The sequence below is a fragment of the Emys orbicularis genome, chromosome 4, assembly GCF_028017835.1.
Source record: "Emys orbicularis isolate rEmyOrb1 chromosome 4, rEmyOrb1.hap1, whole genome shotgun sequence".
Classification (NCBI taxonomy): domain Eukaryota; kingdom Metazoa; phylum Chordata; order Testudines; family Emydidae; genus Emys; species Emys orbicularis.
Genome location: NC_088686.1, coordinates 7,800,670 through 7,820,735, shown reverse-complemented (window position 1 = coordinate 7,820,735; position 20,066 = coordinate 7,800,670). Strand labels below are relative to the sequence as shown.

Below are 20,066 nucleotides of genomic sequence, written 5' to 3'. Positions count from 1 at the left end.
TGATCGCCATATTTGGGGTCGGGAAGGAATTTTCCTCCAGGGTAGATTGGCAGAGGCCCTGGAGGTTTTTCACCTTCCTCCGCAGCATGGGGCAGGGGTCGCTTGCTGGAGGATTCTCTGCGACTTGAAGTCTTTAAATCATGATTTGGGGACTTCAACAGCTGAGTCAAGGGAGAGAATTATTCCAGGAGTGGGTGGGTCAGCTTTTGTGGCCTGCATCATGCGGGAGGTCAGACTAGATGATCATAATGGTCCCTTCTGACCTTAAAGTCTATGAGTCTATGTGTCTCTCCCTGGATTGGGGGGGTGGGGGCGGAAGAGTATGTGCACTAGAGCGTGCATCCATTGAATGGGGTTGATTTTAAGGTTCCCATTAGGATTCTAATCATGACATTAAACTGCATGTCCAGAGATTTGGTACATGAGCTTCCCACCCAGACTGGTAGACAATATTCAGAGGCTGAGTATACCAGGGACAGACTTGCTGTTCAGAGTGTGTGCACATCAGTGTCCCATGCTGTGCCTAAGTTTTCAGACCTGGCTAGTCCTCGCTTTTACCTTTTTACACATCTTTTCTGGCAGGGCTTTAGAAGTCAAGTTTCTAAACCTCGATATGAAGTAACATACAATTATCTCCACTGCACACGCTACTCAGTTTTCAAGTCTTAGTGCTTTCCAGGGGGCAAGATGCAATAAGTATTTGCTGTTTGAGATAGTTGGGCTAACCTACGTTTTTCCGCCCCACCATGCTGTGGGAGGACAAATCTTAATTAAATGCTACTTGATTCATTGAGGCTCATGCGTATCCTTCAAAATTTCAGAGTATTTTGATAGATTACAAATGTGCACACAGAGTTTGGACCTTTAAGGACTACAAAAAATAAAAAGAATCCTACAAAGTGTGGAAACATGGATGACTTGCTAGGGAGGGGTTCAAAGCACATGCATGCAGGGACAAGTCAGGAAGGTTAAGGCCCAATGTTACCCATAGCAAGGGCCATAAAAAGAAATAAGAGGTTCTAGAACTACATTAAGAGCAAGAGAAAGATGAAAAGTGTAGGTCCTCTTAGAGGGAAAGAGCTAATAAATGATGAAATCAAGAAGGCTGAGGTGTTTAATATCTACTTTGCTCAGTCTTCACTAAAAATGCTAATGGAGACCAGATATTCAACACAATATTAACAAGGGGGAAAGGAAGACAAGCCAACAAAGGGAAAAAACATGTTAAAGAATATCTTACATAAGTTAGATGTAGTCAAGTCAGCACAACCTGATAAAATTCATCTAAGGCTTGGTCTACACTTACCCCCCAATTCGAACTAAGGTACGCAACTTCAGCTACGTGAATAACGTAGCTGAAGTTCGAAGTACCTTAGTTCGAACTTACCTCGGTCCGCACGCGGCAGGCAGGCTCCCCCGTCGACGCCGCGGTACTCCTCTCGTCTAGCTGGAGTACCGCAGTCGACGGCGATCACTTCCTGGTTCGACTTATCGCGTCCAGACAAGACGCGATAAGTCGAACCCAGAACTTCGATTCCCAGCCGCCGAACTAGCGGCTGGGTGTAGACATACCCTAAGGCAGGGGTGGGCAAACTTTTTGGCCCGAGGGCCACATCTGGGTATGGAAATTGTATGGGTGTGGGGGGGCATGAATGCTCATGAAACTGGAGGTTGGGGTGCAGGAGGGGGTGAGGGCTCTGGGATGGGGACAGAAATGAGGAGTTCAGGGTGCAGAAAGGGGCTCCAGGCTGGGGCAGGGGTGCGTGTGTGTGAGGGCTCTAGCAGGGGGTGCGGGTTCTGGGGTGGGGACAAGGCAGTGTGCTCCGGGCTAGGACTGAGGGGTTCAGAGGGCAGGAGGGGGATCAGGGCTGGGGCAGGGGGTTGAGGCATGGGAGGGGGTCAGGGGTGCAGGCTCCAGGCAGCGCTTACCTCAAGCAGCTCCCAGAAGCAGAGGCATGTCCCCCCGCTCCATCTCCTACATGGTTCCCAGCCAATGGGAGCTGCGGGGGCGGTGCTTGGGGCAGGGGCAGCGTGCACAGTCCCCTAGCTGCCTCTACATGTAGGAGCTGGAGGGGGCACATGCCGCTGCTTCCAGGAGCCACGGCATGCACCGAGTGGAGCAAGCACCCAACCCCACTCCCCAGCTGGAGCACCGGAGTGGGGCAAGCCCCAGATCCCACTCCCCAGCGGGAGCTCGAGGGCCAGATTAAAACATCTGAAGGGCCAAATGCAGCCCCTGGGCCGTAGTTTGCCCAGCCCTGATCTAAGGGTACTTAAGGAACTAGCTGAAGCAATCTTGGAACTGCTAGCAATGATCTTTGAGAACTCATGAAGGATGGGCAAGGCCCCAGAGGACTGGAGAAAGGCAAAGGTAGTAGCTTTCTTTACAAAGAGGAACAAAGCAGACCCAGGGCATTACGGACCAGTCAGCCTAATTTTGATACCTGGAAAGATACTAGTACAAACTGATTAATAGTTTGTAAGCACCTAGAGGACAATAAGGAGTGAGACTGTATGATCAAAGTATAAACATTTGTATCATTAACGTTGCCACTGTTATACAATTGCAACAAATCTTGTACAAAGTATATCATGTAAGTGTAAGTGTGATTATCCCATTTATAATCTAGTATCATCTTTGTATCTAAAGTTAGGACTATTGACTATGTACCACTACTTCAAAGGTGTATGGCCTGGGGTAACACCCACTGGGTAATTTACATCCGGTCTGGTCAGCACATTGTGAAGGAGCTATTCGAGTTGATGGCCCATTAAACACTCAGCTTCTACAATGGGTCATAGAAAATGCCTATCCCCACCCAGTGAGCCTTCCTGTGGACACATGAGCCAAAATATGGGTAATGGCTGCTCCTATGAGTCAAAGCATGCAAGGGCATATGACTTGCTCACATGACCCTGGACTCCATCTTGTGCCTGTAATTTTCCCCACAAACTAAGACTGCGAGCTTTCCCTCCACATTGGGAGAACGTATAAAGGACTTTAGAAGCATCTGCATTTTGCCTCTTTCCTGCTCTGATCTGTGGACATACACTAAAAGGAGCATTCCAACCTATGGACTGGGGACCTTCCAATCTTTTGGACATCACCAGAGACTTTATGAGCCAGCAGTTTATTCCACCACTGCTTCAAACGTGATACAAGAACTTTTCAATGATTGTATGTATAGGATTTTTGACCATTTGGACTCTTCTCTTACAACAATATATTAGATACTAAAGGATTGGCAGCAGTATGATTATTGGGTAAGATCTGAGTTCTATATTGACTTGGCTATGTGGCTGATCTTTTGAGATCAGAATTTCCTTCTTTGAAAGGATTATTTGCCTGATGGATGGGGGAAGCTGTAAATGGGATAAATCTTGATTTTAGGAAGGCTTTTAACAGTCCCACATGACATTCTCAAAAGCAGACTAGGAAAATGTGGTCTAGATGAAATTACTATATGAAAGAGTAGCAATCAATGGTTTGCTATGAAACTGGGAGGACATATCTACTGAGGTCCTGCAGTGGTCAGTCCTTTCATTATTGACTTGGATAATGGAGTGGAGAGAACACTTGTATCTGTAGAGGACACCATGCTGGGAAGATTGCTAGCACTTTGGAGGACAGGAACAGAATTCAAAGTGACCTTGACAAGTCAGAGTATTGACTTTACCCTTGTTGATTTCAGACTAAGGTAAATGCAGAGTACTACACTCAGGAAGGAAAGATCAAACGCACAACTACAACACAGGGAATAAGTGGCTAGGTGATGGTATGCTGAAGAGGATGGGGGGGGGGGGTTACAGTGGATCACAAATAGACTCAATCTGATGCAGCTGCAAAAAAACCTAAAATTCAGAGGTGTAACAAAAGGAGTGTAGTGAGACGTGGGAGGTCATTTGTTCCACTCTACTTGGCACTGGTGAGGCCTCAGGTGAAATGCTGGGTCCAGTTCTGAGAGAGTCTAGAGGAGAGCAACTAACATGATAAAAGGTTTAGAAAATCCAACCTATTAGGAAAGGTTAAAAAAAAATGGGCATGGTTAGCCTTGAGAAATGAAGACGGGGTGGGGGGGCTGATAGTTTAAGACTATGTTAAGGGCCTTTATGAGAGAATGGTGAGCAGCTGTTCTCCATGTCCCCTGAATGTAGTAATTACAAGTAGTAATGATGAATCTGCAGCAAGGGAGATTTAGGTTGGATATCAGGAAAAGTTTTCTAAGGCCTGGTCTACACTACCCGCCTGAATCGGCGGGTAGAAATCGATCTCTTGGGGATCGACTTATCGCGTCTCGTCAGGACGCGACAATCGATCCCTGAATCGACGCGCTTACTCCACCAGCGGAGGTGGGAGTAAGCGCCGTCGACTGGGAGCCGCGGCAGTCGATTTTGCCGCCGTCCTCACAACAGGGTAAGTTGGATCTGATACGTCGAATTCAGCTACGCTACTCGTGTAGCTGAATTTGCGTATCTTAAATCGACCCCCCCCCCCCCCGTAGTGTAGATGTAGCCTAAGGCCTGGTCTACACTACAAAGTTAGGGCAACATAAGCCATGTTAAGTCAATTTAATAATGTCGTCCCTTCCACCAACCTAAGTAGCCTGTAAGGTCAATTTCTGTATTCCACCTCTACAAGAGGTGTAGCACTTGATTTGATATCCACGGGTCGACATGGGGATAGTGTAGACACTGCGTTGTGTAATTTGAATGAACTGACCTCCAGGAGGTGTCCCACAATGCTCCGCTGTCACCACTCTGGAGAGCAGAGCACTTTCAACTCGGTACACAGGAAACAGCAGCTACCCTGTTAAAGCCCTGGGAACTTTTGAATGTTCATTTCCTGTTTGATCAGCGTGGAGAGCTCGCCAGCACAGCTGATCATGGAGACTCAAGGCGGCAAATGCGCTCCAGCATGGAGTACACAGGAGGTGGTGGATTTTATTGCTGTGTGGGGAGAAGAGTCTGTGCAGGTAGAGCTCCGATCCAGCAGAAGAAATGCTGACCTCTATGCCAAGATTGCGCGAGGCATGGGGGAGAAGGGCTACAACAGGGACACGCAGCAGTACCGCGTGAAAATAAAGGAGCTTCAGCAAGCGTACCAGAAGACAAGGGAGGCGAATGGTCATTCTGCTTCTGTCACACAGACATGCCGCTTTTATGAGGAGCTGTATGCGATTTTCGGCGGCAACCCCACCACTACCCTCAAAACGCTCCGTGGAGACCTCCCAGGAGCCCCGGGTGACCTCGAGCAACAACGAGGAGGACATTGTTGATGAGGAGGAGGAGGAGGATGTGAGGCAGGCAAGTAGAGGATCCATTCTCCCTGACAGCCAAGAACTGTGTTTAACCCTGGAGACCATCCCTCCCCAGGACCAGTTGGCAGCGGAGCATGATGCTAGGAAAGGCACCTCTGGTGAGTACACATTTTCAATCAAACTGTTGGGGTTACACACTATTATTTTTTTAAGTTTAATCTGGAAAAAAAAATAGGTGTAGTGGGTATTGGTGGCCGTCTCCAGCTACGCAGAAGGTGCTCTCTGAAAAAAGACTGTTTATGGACATGGGGATGGCCTGGGAATCCTGTGGAGATCTCTAGGAAGCTTTCATAGAGGTACTCTGCAATCCTTAGCAGAAGGTTTCAAGGAAGGGCTGCCTTATTTCGTCCACCCCAGTAGGACACTTTCCCACCCCACTCCAGTATTAACACTGCTGGCATCATTGCAGCATAAGGACCAGGTCTTGGATGCTTGCAGCATCTGCTCCCTTGCCACCTCTGTTACCCTCAGGAGAGGGTTATCGCATATGGTTACGTAGGGGAATGGGGGAAGGTTTCAATGCTAGCCCTTAAACTGCAAACAATTCAACAAGTACTCCGCCCATTTGGTGAAATCTGGATCACACAACCACGCTATCCCAAATGTGCCATGGTTGGAAGGGATCACCATGTATTGCAACCCCCCCCCCCCTTTTTTTAAATGCTGGGAGAGCACGGCTTCCTGTTTGTCGTCCCCACACACACACACCCCGGTGCCGCTTTTGTAAAAAAAAAATTTGGGGGGCTTTACACTGGTGCCTGTCCTCAAGTATCTTCCAGGTTGACAGGGGAAAGGGGTTTTCCCCCCTCAAGTTCCAACCTGTGATCCCAAGGACGTCTTCACAAAAGCAGCAGCACAAGATATCATGCCTCGAGGTCTTACTCACCATGGCTGGAGCAGCAAACCAACTCTTGCAATAGCCAGCGGCTGTGATTGTGTTGTGGGTTGCAGGGAAGTGCATTGAGGGGTGTGTTTTTTATAAAAAGCATTAACCTTGCACCAGAAACAAGGTATGCACAGTCAATGCTACCTTTGTGCTTTGCATTCATTGTAGCTGAAACTTTGTGCGTCAGCGCATCCTCCACACCGGGACAGAGACTTTCCCAGATTAGAAGGCGGAAAAAAGAAGACTTGGGAGGATATGGTCAATGAGTTAATGCGCGCCTCCGAGAGCGACAAGCTGGAGCTCAGAGCATGGAGGATTACACTGTCTGAGAACCTGGACATGGACCAGGAGGACAGGAGAGCAAGCAGGGAACAAGAGCGTGCCAAGCAGGAAGAGATGTTGCGGATTATGAAGGAGAATCAGACATGTTGAGGCATCTGACTGAGGTTCAAGAAAGGCAGCTGGAGGCTGCAAAGGGACTCCGGCTTATGCTGAAACTTCTGCCATCACCGCCCAGTTCTACATCCTCCTCCCCCAAACGTCCTATGAGGCAGCGGGGGTGGGGAGTTGGGTATCCCTTGCACCAAGGGAGGGTACAAAGACCAGAAGGCACCCATTCCCGCACCTTTGATTGTTATTGCATCTGTAAGCAAGCTTTCCTAGTTTCTCTCCCCGCACCCCGGTGTTATCAGCCCCTTTACCCCAGGTTATCTTACTTTTCTTTGCTGTCTGTGTGTCTATGTGCACAATAAAACTTAACAGATTGAGGAGAAAAGGCTCTTTATTCATTCAAACACAGTGGTTGGTGGGGGCGGAGTTTACCGGGAAGAAAATGCAATGGAGGGGACAGTTTGGTAAGGAACAACACGGGTAAGTGTCACAGTACTCTGTCTCATTGCTGAAACAGGTTTTCAAAGCCTCACCGAGACACAGCGCCCCCTCGATGTGCTCTTCTTAGTGCCCTGGTTTCTGGCTGCTCAAAATTGGCTGCCAGGCGATCTGCCTCAACTCCCCACTCCAGCGGAAACTTTTCTCCCTTATTGCTTTCACTGAGGCCTAACCTAGTCAGCAAACAGCGCCAGTGACCTTTTAAGTGTCCAACGGCACATTTCACCACCATTCTGCACTTGCCCCGCTTCTAGTTGAACCAGTCCTCACTGCTGTGCAGAGGGCCGGCGTACAGCTTCATGAGCCATGGGAGCAGGGCCGGCTCTGGCTTTTTTGCCGCCCCAGGCAAAAAAGCCTCCGGCCGCCTCCCCCTCCCCCCCCGGAGCGCGGCAGGGGAGGGCGCCAAGCCCGGCCGCGGGCTGCTCTCCCCAACCGGCCGGAGCGCCGGGGCGAGCCTGGCCAGGGCTCCGCTCTCCCCGGCGGCCGGAGCACCGCACCACCCCCCTCCAGGTGCCGCCCCAAGCACAAGCCTGGAGCCGGCCCTGCATGGGAGCAAGAGGCAGGCTGGGACTCCCAGACTCATGATTGACATTTCAACATCCCCAATGGTTATTTTGCAGTGTGGAAAGAGTCCCTGCTTGCAGCTTTCTGAACAGACGTGAGTTCCAAAAGATGTGCACGTCATGCACCTTTCCCGACCATCCCATGTTGATGTCTGTGAAATGGCCCCTGTGATCTACCAGCACTTGCAACACCATTGAAAAGTACCCCTTTCAGTTTATGTACTCTTTAGCCAGGTGGTCTGGTGCCAAGATAGGGATGTGTGTTCTGTCTATCGCCCCACCACAGGTAGGGAACCCCAGTGTGGCAAAACCATCCACTATGTCCTGCACCTTGCCCAGAGTCACTACCCTTCTTTGCAGAAGTCAGTTAATGGCCCTGCAAACTTGGATCACAACAGACCCCATGGTAGATTTACCCACTCTAAATTGATGCCCCACAGACCAGTAGCAGTCTGGCATTGCAAGCTTCCACAGAGCCATCACCACTCGCTTCTCCACTATCAGAGCAGCTCTCAGTTTAGTATTGCTGCACTTCAGGGCTGGGGAAAGCATTTCACACAGTTCCTGGAAAGTGGCCTTACGCATTCGAAAGTTCTGCAGCCACTGCTCGTCATCCGATAGCTGCATAACAATGCAGTCCCACCAGTCAGTGCTCGTTTCCCAGGCCCAGACGTGGCACTCAACCATGTCAGGGTGATGCATGACTGTTGCCAGCAACTGCAAATTGCTCTGCTCTGTGCCTCCCGGCAGGGCTGCTTGCACAACATCATCATTCCATGTGGCAGCTCCTGTATTGGCTGTGTAAATACTACAGGATAAGGCATGAGGTGTTTGTAATGCTCACAACAGTGTACAGCTGAGTGGGGTTCATGCTTATCGTGCTATAGCAGCTGCGCAGGTAATCCAGGCTTACCAAAAAAGGTGTGGGGGGGAGAGAGAGAGAGAAAAAAGGCCTTGGTTTGTCTGCTGTAGATTGGAGGGAAAAAGGGAGGGAAGTGCATCATGGGAGGCTAATACCATGCTTCCATAACCACCCCCTGCAAATGATTTGGTCCCAACCCAAAATTCCACTTGGCTACATGAACTGTGGGATAGCTACCCACAGTGCAGTGGTCTATGCGGCAATGCTAGTGAGGATGCACTCCTCTGACACAATGAGGATATGCAAGACTGACTTGCTTAAATCAGAGGCTCGAAGTCGACTTACATAAAGTCAACTTAACTTTGTAGTGTAGACATGGCCTAACTATAGGGATAGTTAAGGACTGAACAGGCTTCCAAGGGAAGTTTTGGAATCCCCATCATTGGAGGATATTAAGAACAGGATAGACAAACTGTCAGAGATGGTCTATGTCTGTGGCTCTCAACCTTTCCAGACTACTGTACCCCTTTCAAGAGTCTGATTTGTCTTGTGTAACCCCAAGTTTCACCTCACTTAAAGACTACTTGCTTACAAAATCAGACAAAAATACAAAGGTGTCACAGCACAGTATCACTGAAAAATTGCTTACATACTCATCATATAATTATAAATCAATTGGAATATAAATATTGTACTTACATTTCAGTCTATAGAGCAGGATAAACAAGTCATTCTCTGTATGACATTTTAGTTGGTACGGACTTCTTCGCTAGTGCTTTTTATGGAGCCGGTTGTAAAACTAGGCAAATATCTAGATGAGTTGATGTAGATCTTCCAGGGGATACGTGTACCCCCAGGGGTACGTGTACCCCTGGTTGAGAACCACTGCTCTAGGTATACCTGGTCCTGCCTCACAGCAGAGAGCTGGATTAGATGCCCCCTTTAAGTCCCCTCCAGCCCTACAATTCTATGAGACAAAAAGAAGATGGGTACAGACCAACAGGAGAGTACAAGGAAACAGTGAGACAATATTGGCAATAGGTAGCAGTCACAACACACCAGTAGCCTAATGGTCACGTTTTTTGCAGGCCTCGCAGCATAGGAGAGTTTTGAGGAGGGAGCTGAAGGAGGTTAGGGAGGTAGCTTTGTGGATGTTCACAGGGAGCTCCTCCCATGTTTGAGGGGCAGCCAAGGAGAAACCAGGAAGGGACTTATTTGAAAGTTTAACGACTGGGCAGCACAGACTGACATGATGGGCCAATCGGAGGCAAGCACTGACAGCTCAATAGCAAATGACAGATGATAGGCAGGGTGGGGACTGACTATTCCCCCCCCCACCCTGTCAGACGGGGATAAACACAGCCTGTCTTGCATAGGCCCCAATAAAGGAGCACCCCCTGGCAACTCAAAGATGGCACCTATGCAGCGACACAGCGAGCTGGGGGCCCCCATTTGAAAAGCAGCACTCTTCTTTAGAAAGAATTTGAACATGCTGTGAGCAAACATGGATTACTGCTCTAGCCGTTGTTCTGCAAATGCAATCCGCCTGTGCATTCAACACCCAGACGTTGGAGAGAGCCTGGAAGCACCTATTAATTGCTTCAGCGTTATCAGTTAGGTTAGTGCAGCACAAAGCTACCTCTGAAATGTATTAATACCCAAAAGAGGATGAATACATCAAGAACTACAGGAGATTTTCCAGAGTTACAGTCCCAGGTTGGGAGAGAAAGTTCACATGATCACTGGGGAAATATGGAGTCTTGCAAGCTAATGATGCTGGATCATGATGCAACTGTTGAGTCAGGTAAAAGGGCTTCCCACGCACACCCAGTCACACACTAACAGGAATTACCCAAAACCTTCCCAGAAGATGCTGTTCTTATTGGATGTGGCTCTAGCCTTTGAGGGTGCTGTCCAAACATGTTCAGACACCCCATCAACATGACAGGATACTCATCAGAAAGCAAGCTAGCTATTTGCCAACATGAGCCTAGCTATATTGCTGCAGTCCATTGAGATTGCCAGAGTGTGAATATCTCAGAGGCCACAGGAGATTTTTAACTTCAAACCAGAGCTCTGTTAACACACCTCCCGTTGGAGGAAGGACACTAACGTGGAGTGTTATGGAAAGGGAGGAAGAGAGCTAGATGTTTGAGTATAAAGGGCCAGCGTCTTCAGTTCATGTAAGCTAGAGACGCTCAACTGGAGTCATTGGAGTTACACCAGCTGAGGATATGGCTCAGAGTAGAAGACAGTTGAGTTAACAGGGGTACAAATTCACTGTACGTCTAAAAAACAGGGCAGATTTTCCAGAAAGCAAGAGGAGACACTGAGGACGAAAGTCAAGGAAGAAGGGATAGTGCTGGGAAAGTAATATGGCAGGAAAGATATCAGAAGTGGGGTAAATGCTGTGGATGGAGGAAGAGTTTTTACAGAAGAAATTGAGACATTAATAATCACCCTAGAACAAGACAGAAGCTTTTGACCGAATGTTCTGACCAGTCTTGTGGTAGGCTGAATGAGGCCAACAGTTATTGCTACCCTAATGAAGGTGTTAGTTGTTATTAACTGATCGTAATTAACATCGTAATTGCTGATGCCTGGCTAGGGCCTGAACATACAAACGCATCTATGACATTTCGGGTCACAACATTAGAGCCAAGTTCTTTCTATCCCATCCTTCACTTCATGCAGCCTCCCTGTGAAGTCAGAGCTTCACAGAGATGTGACAGTAGAATTCAACCAGGCACCAAGGAATTTATCATCTAGAGCAGGAATGGCTCTCAGATAGGAATGGGGGAAAACTTGCTTAAGAAAGTAGCTGGATGGGAACTGAATTTTAACGTATTATATGGGTGATGCTTTTGTTTTAGACTGAGAATGCTTTTCTTTTTATAGAAACAAGAAACATGTGCCACACAGTTTAATAAAATTGAATTGAATTATTCAGCAGATCTGTACTGGGATACAGGGCTTGTCGTGACCCTCAGTACTTCAAGGGAGCCCATACACTACCACTATTTGTGCTGCATTTGGTGTGTGACTGGGCAAGGTGACTTCAGTCTCTTTTACTGTCAGTTTGCCACTTTTCACAAGCACTAGATACCAAGGAGGCAGGAAGTTACAGGCCACTACATTTGATCCAAGAAAAATCAAAGCAATTCAGTCTATTTTACGGTTTTACGATCCTAGACATTCATAGTTGTAGACTCTCAGATAAATGACTCAGAAGAAGGTACTTTCATACATGTGAATTTACACAGAATGCTGAATTGGATGGCCTAGCTCTCCACATGTTGGTGCCACACAACCAAGACAATTCCTGTCCTGAAAAGTCTGCAACATAAGAGACTCCCAAGGCAATTCGATCTAGAAAGGGTAGAACCACAGGCAGGAAAAGGCCTAACTGGGGACTTCTTTACATTGAAATGGAAAGTGAGAATGTCTGTTTTAATAAGCTCTCTAGAAGACAGAGCAGGAAACTGTCTTGTCATCCCCTTTCCCTGGCCTATGTTGACCCAGTCCTTAGACTAAGCCCCTGGAGTATAAACCACACTGTGGGTTTATTGAGTGCCAAGCACATCTTGGCAACTACTAATCAAAAATAATAAGGTCAGCACAACATACATCAGAAAAACAAGCAGAATATTGGATGCATTGGCAGCTCAGAACAGTTGTGAGAATTGCTCAACGCAGACGCCATGAAGAGTCATCTTAGACGAGACCGATTGCACTACTGTGCCTAGATTTCGGATAAGAGTTTATCAACCTATTCTGATCTCTACAGAGATGAAACAATAATTAAAGATAGGGTGGGAAGTGATTAATGTATGCAGAAAGCTAGAAAAAAAAACAGGATGGAATTTGTAGTAGATGGGAGAAGAGCCAACGCAGCTCCGAATGGCTGAATACTAAGGAGGATTGTGAAAGCAGAAGCTAGTAGCTCTTCCACATCGGTTAGCCCAAGGATTCAGAAGAAAGTGGTAATTTTAATTCCTGCTTTAGGGTTCCCAGTAGAAGTATCTAGTATAGTCTATGTTCTTAATTTAAGTAAACATCAGCAGCAATTGGTTATTATTTGGGGTCGGACAACATGCTCTAACCCTCCTTTCAGATCTGCAGTGTTCCTCTGAGCAATTTGTACCCATTGTAAAGCTTTAGATATATATAGCTTTTGCTTCAATAAGCAAAACTGAACTGGCGGTGGGTGTAATACACTGCAAGCCAAACTTTTAAAGAGTTTTTAAAGATACCTGTTGTGATGCTGCAGTCTATATGATTTTATAAACATTTGATAATGAGTGAATATAATGTAACTGGAATATGCTTCATGCAAAAGGTCTCTTGTAAGGTATCATTACAAAGGTTATTATCTACTGAGTGTGATCATCCTATTTGTATAAATGTACCACTCTTGTATCTGAAACTAGAAATATGAAATATAACTCTGAGGTCCTACTGTAATTATGCAAAGTGTGGGCCATTAATGGTGGTTTGGAATCTTGAGGACTCCCATTAACCAGGACCATTGTCTGCAGATGGCTGTGTTTTACCTGCGAGTCTTCCTGTATACCTGTGTGCTGGCAAGTGGGTAATGAAGTCTTGCAGTGACATGTGATCATGTCACCTGAACTGGAATCCATCTTTAACCTGGTGCTTTTCCATTGAGAAGGAGGGGGTGGGAACCCAGAGAGGGACAAAGGATTCCCGCCTTATGCAAAAGATATATAAAGGGGTGAACAGAACAAAGAGGAGAGAGGGATCCATCATGAAGAATCCCCTAGCTACCACCTGAGCTGGAACAAGAGCTGTACCAGGGGAAAGATTTGTGCCCAGGCCTGGAAGGTGTCCAGGTCTGAGGAGAAAAAAACAAAACAAAAAACACTTACTGAAGCATCTCTGAGGGTGAGATTATCTGTATTTAGTTTGATTAGACATAGATTTGTGCATTTTATTTTATTTTGCTTGGTGACTTGCTTTGTTCTGTCTGTTACTACTTGGAACCACTTAAATCCTACTTTCTGTATTTAATAAAATCACCTTTTCTTTATTAATTCAGAGTATGTAGTAATACCTGGGGGAGCAAACAACTGTGCATCTCTCTCTATCAGTGTTATAGAGGTCAAACAATTTATGAGTTTGCCCTGTATAAGCTTCATACAGGGTAAAAAGGATTTATTTGGGTTTAGACCCTATTGGGAGTTGGGCATCTGAGTGTTAAAGACAGGAACACTTCGGTTAGCTGCTTTCAGGTAAACCTGCAGCTCTGGGGCAAGTAATTCAGACCCTGGGTCTGTGTTGGAGCAGACAGGCGTGCTGGACAGGGTGCTGGAGTCCTGAGCTGGCAGGGAAAACAGGGATAGAAGTAGTCTTGGCACATCCGGTGGCAGCTCCCAAACAGGTTTTTGTGATCCAAATGTCACACCTGTGCATAAAGTAACCCTCAGGTACACCAGCAGGTGCGGCTAGTCAGAGCCAGACTCCGGTAAAATGGCACCCTGGCTGAATTTGTATTTTGGCAGCCCAATCCCCATGGGCATAGCACCTCTTCCATCGCCCCTGGGGGCTCCTCCCCCCTCCTGCACCCCCAATAGGGTGACTAGATAGCAAGTGTGAAAGATCAGGACAAGGGGTAATAGGCACCTATATCAGACAAAGCCCTATCAGGACTGTCCCTATAAAAGCAGGACATCTGGTCACCCCAGCCCCCAACACTCACCTCCTGCACCCACATGGGGAAACTGACTTGGACGCACAGAGCACCTGGCAATGCTGCTGGCTCCCCCCTCCAACGCTGCTCCTCCACACCCGGAGAAGACTGGGGAGCAAGGCCAGGGCTCCCTGCATCCAGGTCACTGTCCCCACCAGGGCTGGGTAAGGGGAGGCCAGGAGAGCAGCCGCTCCTGATGCCTCACAGCCCAGCCAGGGACAGTGACCTAGAGGCACAGAGAGCTTGGGGTTGCTCTTCACTCCCCCCTCCCCCCCCACTCACAGCCCCCTAGTGGGGCAACAAGCAGTGGCTGTGCATCACCGCTCCCCCCCCCCCATTCCTCTACTGGGGGGAAGCAGGGAGACCCCTGGGCACCCCCAAGCAGCCCTCCCCTGCCAGCCGCGAGCAGGTTCGGACACGACACGCCTGGCATCACTTCACTCGGAGCAGGGATAAGGGGGCAGGTGCCGCGCAGGGCTAGGAGAAGAGGAGACCCCCGGGAGGTGGGGACCTGCCCAGGTGCACAGGAGCGCGAGGGAGACACCCCCACAGGGGGCGCACAACAGCGGGGGGGGTGGGGAAGAGGCGCCCCCTCCCCCAGCGGAGCGGGACTTACCGCCTGGGCTGCGGGGAGCCCGCAGGGGGGTCTCCAGCCCGGGCCGCGGGACCCTCCCCCTGGGGCCCGGGCGGCGGCGCGACACCCCGCTCGCTGCGCCGCTTCATCCTGCGCTCTGCGCCGGGCGCTGCCGCCCGCCGCCTTATCTGCGGGGGGCGGGGCCAGGCCGGGTCGGACCCGCCCCCTCCGCCGCTTTGGCCCCTAGCACCTGCTAGGAAGGCGGGGCTATAACCCGCTTAGCCCCGCCCCTCCCTGGGCCCCGCCACCTGGCTGCTCTCTCCATGCAGCTGCCGCCCAGATCTGGGGTGCAGGATTAGCTGCGATGGGGCCTCCCTGTCAGTCCCACCCCCTCACTTTCGTGTCCTCTCTCTGCTGCATCCGCTGGGGCAAGGGGAGGGGTAGCACGGCTCGGGGCTTTATGCCCCTTCTTCCCCTCCCTGCAGCACAGGCTGGGGGAGCAGGGTCAGTCACAAGAAATGGCCCACCGGGGCACCAATTGGGGGTGCAGGCAGGGGTAAAAGTGGGCCAGTACAGACCGGTACAGCGTACTGGTAAGAAGCCGGTACCGGCCTGTACCCAGCCGACGTTAAAGCACTGCCGCGGCAAAGGACCCTCCTTAAAGTGCTGCCGCTAATGTCGCTGCCCCTTTTGCCCCCCCCCCACCCGTAGGGATTCCGATGGGGGGGAGCAAAAGGGGCAACCGCCCCAGGGCCAATGATTTAAAAGGGCCCAGGGCTCCTGGCCGCCGCTGCTGCTACCGTGGCAGTGGCTGGCGCCCTGGGCCCCTTCAAATCGCCACCGGAGCCCCAGGTGGTGTGGGCCAGGCAGCAAGGATGGGCGGCTGAGGGAGGCTGACCCCCAGTCCCGCGCCTTCTGTCCGACACCTCTACAGTCCCAGGCAGGTACAGTATAAACTCATGGGCCCTTGCCCTAGTAGGCTGTTTTCAAAGTTAAATGATCTATTCCAGGCTTGACGAACTGCAAAAAAGTGATAGAAAGTCATCTAGATTTTTCTACAATTGTTTCAATTGTTGTATTCAAGAGTTAGTAACAAAGTAAGAATATACATTAAAATTTTAACCTAACCAGTGTCCCTTAAGTGACTTCACACAAGATGTGAGAACATGTTAGTATTAGAGCTGAGTGGGTCTAATATTTATTTAATCCTCTTTTTTTATATAGGAATTAGATACAGTGCCCTATCACCTAATTTCTAAGTTATTATTTGGAAAAAAAATAGAGTTTTCAGGTGTCCTGGAATCATGGTTAAAGTTGTCCCCTCCCCCACCAAAATCTAAAATGGCACCCCTGTGGCCCAAGTGTCTGCCCAAGCAGCATTTTGTCAAAGTGTGTGAGTCATCCAGTTACAGAGAAACGCAAAAGCAAAATTCATGCACACCAAGCTCCTCCACTAATTATACAACTGGGAAAGGAGCTGGGTCTCTAGCTACATTTGCGACACAACGTTTTACAACAGATTGGGTTATGAAATGGACATTTGGATCACTCATTTTCAGTGTCACAACCAAAACTGCAGCAGAGGGTAGTGTAATCACAACCAGCATATATAAATAGATTGGTGACCAGCACCGTTAAAAATAAAAGTTAAGCTTGATTTTCATCGGAGTCACAAAATGAACAATACGGCACTGCCAGCCTGGATGTGTGCTTGGGCTAAAGAGCGCTCTGGAAATGTAGGGAAACTAAGGAGTATAACTTGGCTAGCCAACACTGTTGAATTATAATAACTTGTTGCAGTGTGTAATTAACTAGGATTCGTTACAGATATAATCTAGCATCTTGAGCTAGATCCCTGTATGCTGCCAAAATACCTGCGGCCCATGGGACATTTTCTGCCCAATCAGCACAGAGCTGCGGCCCATGTAAAATCCTCAGGGCCACACAGGTAGTATTGGATGCAGCCCACACAACACATTGTGGGGCACATATGCGGCCCACAATAGTAAATAGGTTGAGAATTACTGAGCTAGATGAAAGCCAGCTCAGGTATGCCTTCAAGGCTCCTGGCTGCAGTGTCGACATACCCTGAGTCACTTAACAGTGCTATCACTGTAATAAAACCAAACAAGCTAAGAATCCAAAAGATTTTTAATAAGAATGCAAAGGTGAATGGTACTTGAATAGCTGAGGAGAGAATGTCTAGACTTCACAATGGAGAAATTTGAGCTGATCTGACTAGATACCAGGGGAATTGAAGGAGCAGAGTTTTGCACTTTAGGTATCAAGTCAGACCTACCCAAGAAAGTAGAGGCAAATGGACAAATAAATTAAAAACCCCAATACCATGGGCAGCGGGTATCAAAGGCCAGAGGAAACTAAGCCTCTCCTAATCCAGGCCTTGGCCCCACCCACACTCTGCCCTGAGGCCCCACCCTCACTCCCCGTCCCCTGAAGCCGGCAGGGGCTCAGCTTGGGCCGGGGCTTGGCCGGCCAGCAGCCAGGGGCAGCCCAGGGCAGCTCGGGCCAGTGGGCGGCTCAGGCTGGCTGGCAGCCCGGGGTGGCTCGGCCAGAGGCGGCTTGGGCCAGCCAGCAGTGGCTCAGACTGGCCCGGGAGTTGGGCTGGCATTTGGGGCTGGCTGGCGGCCCAGGGGGTCGGGCCGGTGCTCGGGGCCAGGCAAAGGCCCAGGGGTAGGGGCAGCCAGTGCAGCTGGGATGGGCTGGCTGGCAGCCCAGGACAGCTGGAACAGGCGGGCCAGTGCTCGGGGTGTTTTGGCCAAGCCACGGTGGGGCTCGGGGTTCCGGCGGGCAAGGGGGGCGGAAGGGGTGGGGAAGGGGCAGGGCCAGGGGCTAGTCTCCCCAAAGGGGGGGTTCACATGCTGCCCATGCCCAATACTGAGGCCTTACAATGATTCATGGGCCTGTTAACATCCCTAGTCTGCGAAAGGGGATGCACTTGGGGGACAGTTCAGAATGTACTGTGATGGCAGGAGAAAAGCTTTGAGTAGTTTAAAAGCCGCTACAGAAGTGCCTGTACTGAAATATTTTGGGATTCATAAAAGAGCCTAATACCTCAGTCAATACAGCTTCACATGTGTTCGGGGCAGTCCTCCAGCAAGATGATCAGTTAGTGGCACTAGCTAAAATGCAGAAGAACTATGCTCAGATTGCAAAAGAAAAGCTAACGTCTTCGGTTGTGAGCAGTGTTGTAAGTATGTTTATGGGCAGAAGTCAATGGAGATGGGAAAGAAACCATAAACTTTTTCAAGTCATATCACAGAAACCATGGTGCAAAGCACTTCTGGACTTTAGAAAGTAGTCATAAAATAGCAGAGGTCTGATCAAGTGGAAATTCTTATAGTGCACATGCTTTCAAATACAAATAGTTTTGACCGGCTCTAGTTATAATACCAATCAGCATCTATTATTTGAGGATATAATACTATTGTCCAGAAGTATCTGAATACCTTCCATGTAAAATCAATAGTAATGGTATATTAATAGTATGAAGTCAGAAACGGTAATCTGAATATGGAGAATTATAAGATCAGAGCCCATGAATCCTATTCTGGTCAGGTGAAGATACGATATCCAACTGTGAAATCTGCAATAAATACAGGATACTGAATGTAAATAAATAAAATATGGAGATATACCAATCTCATAGAGCTGGAAGGGACCCTGAAAGGTCATCAAGTCCAGCCCCCACTAGCAGGACCAAGTACTGATTTTGCCCTAGCTCTCTAAGTGGCCCCCCCTTAAGGATTGAACTCACACCCCTGGGTTTAGCAGGCTAATGCTCAAACCACTGAGCTATCCCTCCCATCCCTAAAAGCCACTGAAATCACTTGGGATTGTAAAAATCTACTTGACTCTGGTATAACACATGGTTACAGTTTTTGGAATTAGAGCAAATTAAATACACCAATAAAGATAAAAAGTTGACGAAGCGCAAATGGATCTTTGGTAACATAAAGGCTGTGAATAAGATTTCATTAATACTTGTATGCAGAGTTCATAGGATCATAGAACTGTAGGGCTGGAAGAGAGATCATCTAGTCCAGTCTCCTGTGCTGAGGCAGGACCAGGTACACCTAGACCATCTCTCTTGTTTTCGGGTGCAATTCCGACTAGTAAGGGGTTCTGTCACCTCTTGTCCTGTAACCAAGTGCCTTAAAATGCTCTGCTGCTGTTGCTCCCTGTCTGAACACACCCAGCCAGCATTCAAGCATGCACTGAATGTCTGTGTGTTCAGCAACTCACACTCCAGCAGCCTGCTTGTTATACCACAGCCTCACTCTGGTCTCCACCAGCCTTAGTTACTACTGGCCGAGAGACCCCAACACACCCCCAGTCCTGAATTTCCCCAAAACTGCCCTGGCGTGTCCAGCCCTCTCCTGGAACACTCTGAGAAGTAAATGTGGTTCGTTTGCTCCTTTAGAGAGACAAAAGCACATTACAGCTTATGAACATAACTGGGGTAAATACACCCTTCCCTTCAAGCACAGCACTGAGCTGTTTTATTGAAAAAATAAAATAAGTGTATTAAGAAAAGGACATAGGGTAAGAGATACCAAATAGAAGGAATACAGTGAGAAAGGATTACAAACAAACAAAAGTAAACATATGCTTTCTAATGGCTAAAATCTAACTTAATGAGCTACAGTCTTTGGTGAGGAAACTACCTTGAACAATCTTCCAGTCCCAGAGACTTCAACCCCCTTGACTCCAGGACCTGTCTTTCTCCACTTGCAAGAGCTCTGCCCCCTGTGTCTGTCTAGTGACTGATGCCAAGATGGCTTCTTCTCTCACACACTTTCGCAAACTCACAGTTTTGTCCCCAGACTCAGGATGTCCTCATGCTGTTCTTCCCTTCCTCTGGATTTCCCATTCCCCCTGCTGATTCATATGTAAATGGGGCTTCAATTGTTTTGATTTCACAATGCTACTTTCCCTCCTGGGGGAGGAATTTGTTTTTCTCTGGGTTTGGTCACAGCCTAATACCACTGAGTATCCATATTGCCTCATATAGTGTAATACACACATTTCACAATGATATGAACCATCACTTTTATTGATATTGTATGCAAGCAGTTGATTCAATTGCTTATCCTTTGAGATCAGACCCCAGCAAGAGGATATTTCCTCCATTCGCTAGGTTCATGGTTTTGTTTACCTTTTACGTAAATGTCCTTAATTGTCTCTGCCTGACGACCAGGCTGGTCAGACAAACAAATACACATTCCTTTGTCTAGGGCACACTGA

At 48.5% G+C, this 20,066-nt stretch overlaps 1 protein-coding gene across 1 annotated transcript in view; it reads right to left on the bottom strand.

The window, feature by feature from the left end:
* ABHD12B (abhydrolase domain containing 12B) overlaps window positions 1–14,950 on the bottom strand; it is a 36,583-nt gene extending 21,633 nt beyond the window's left edge. The window contains exon 1 of the mRNA XM_065402292.1: window positions 14,844–14,950. Within this exon, the coding sequence (XP_065258364.1) occupies window positions 14,844–14,950 (107 nt within the window). The remainder of the gene's footprint in view (window positions 1–14,843) is intronic.
* Between the last annotated feature and the right edge of the window lie 5,116 nt (window positions 14,951–20,066).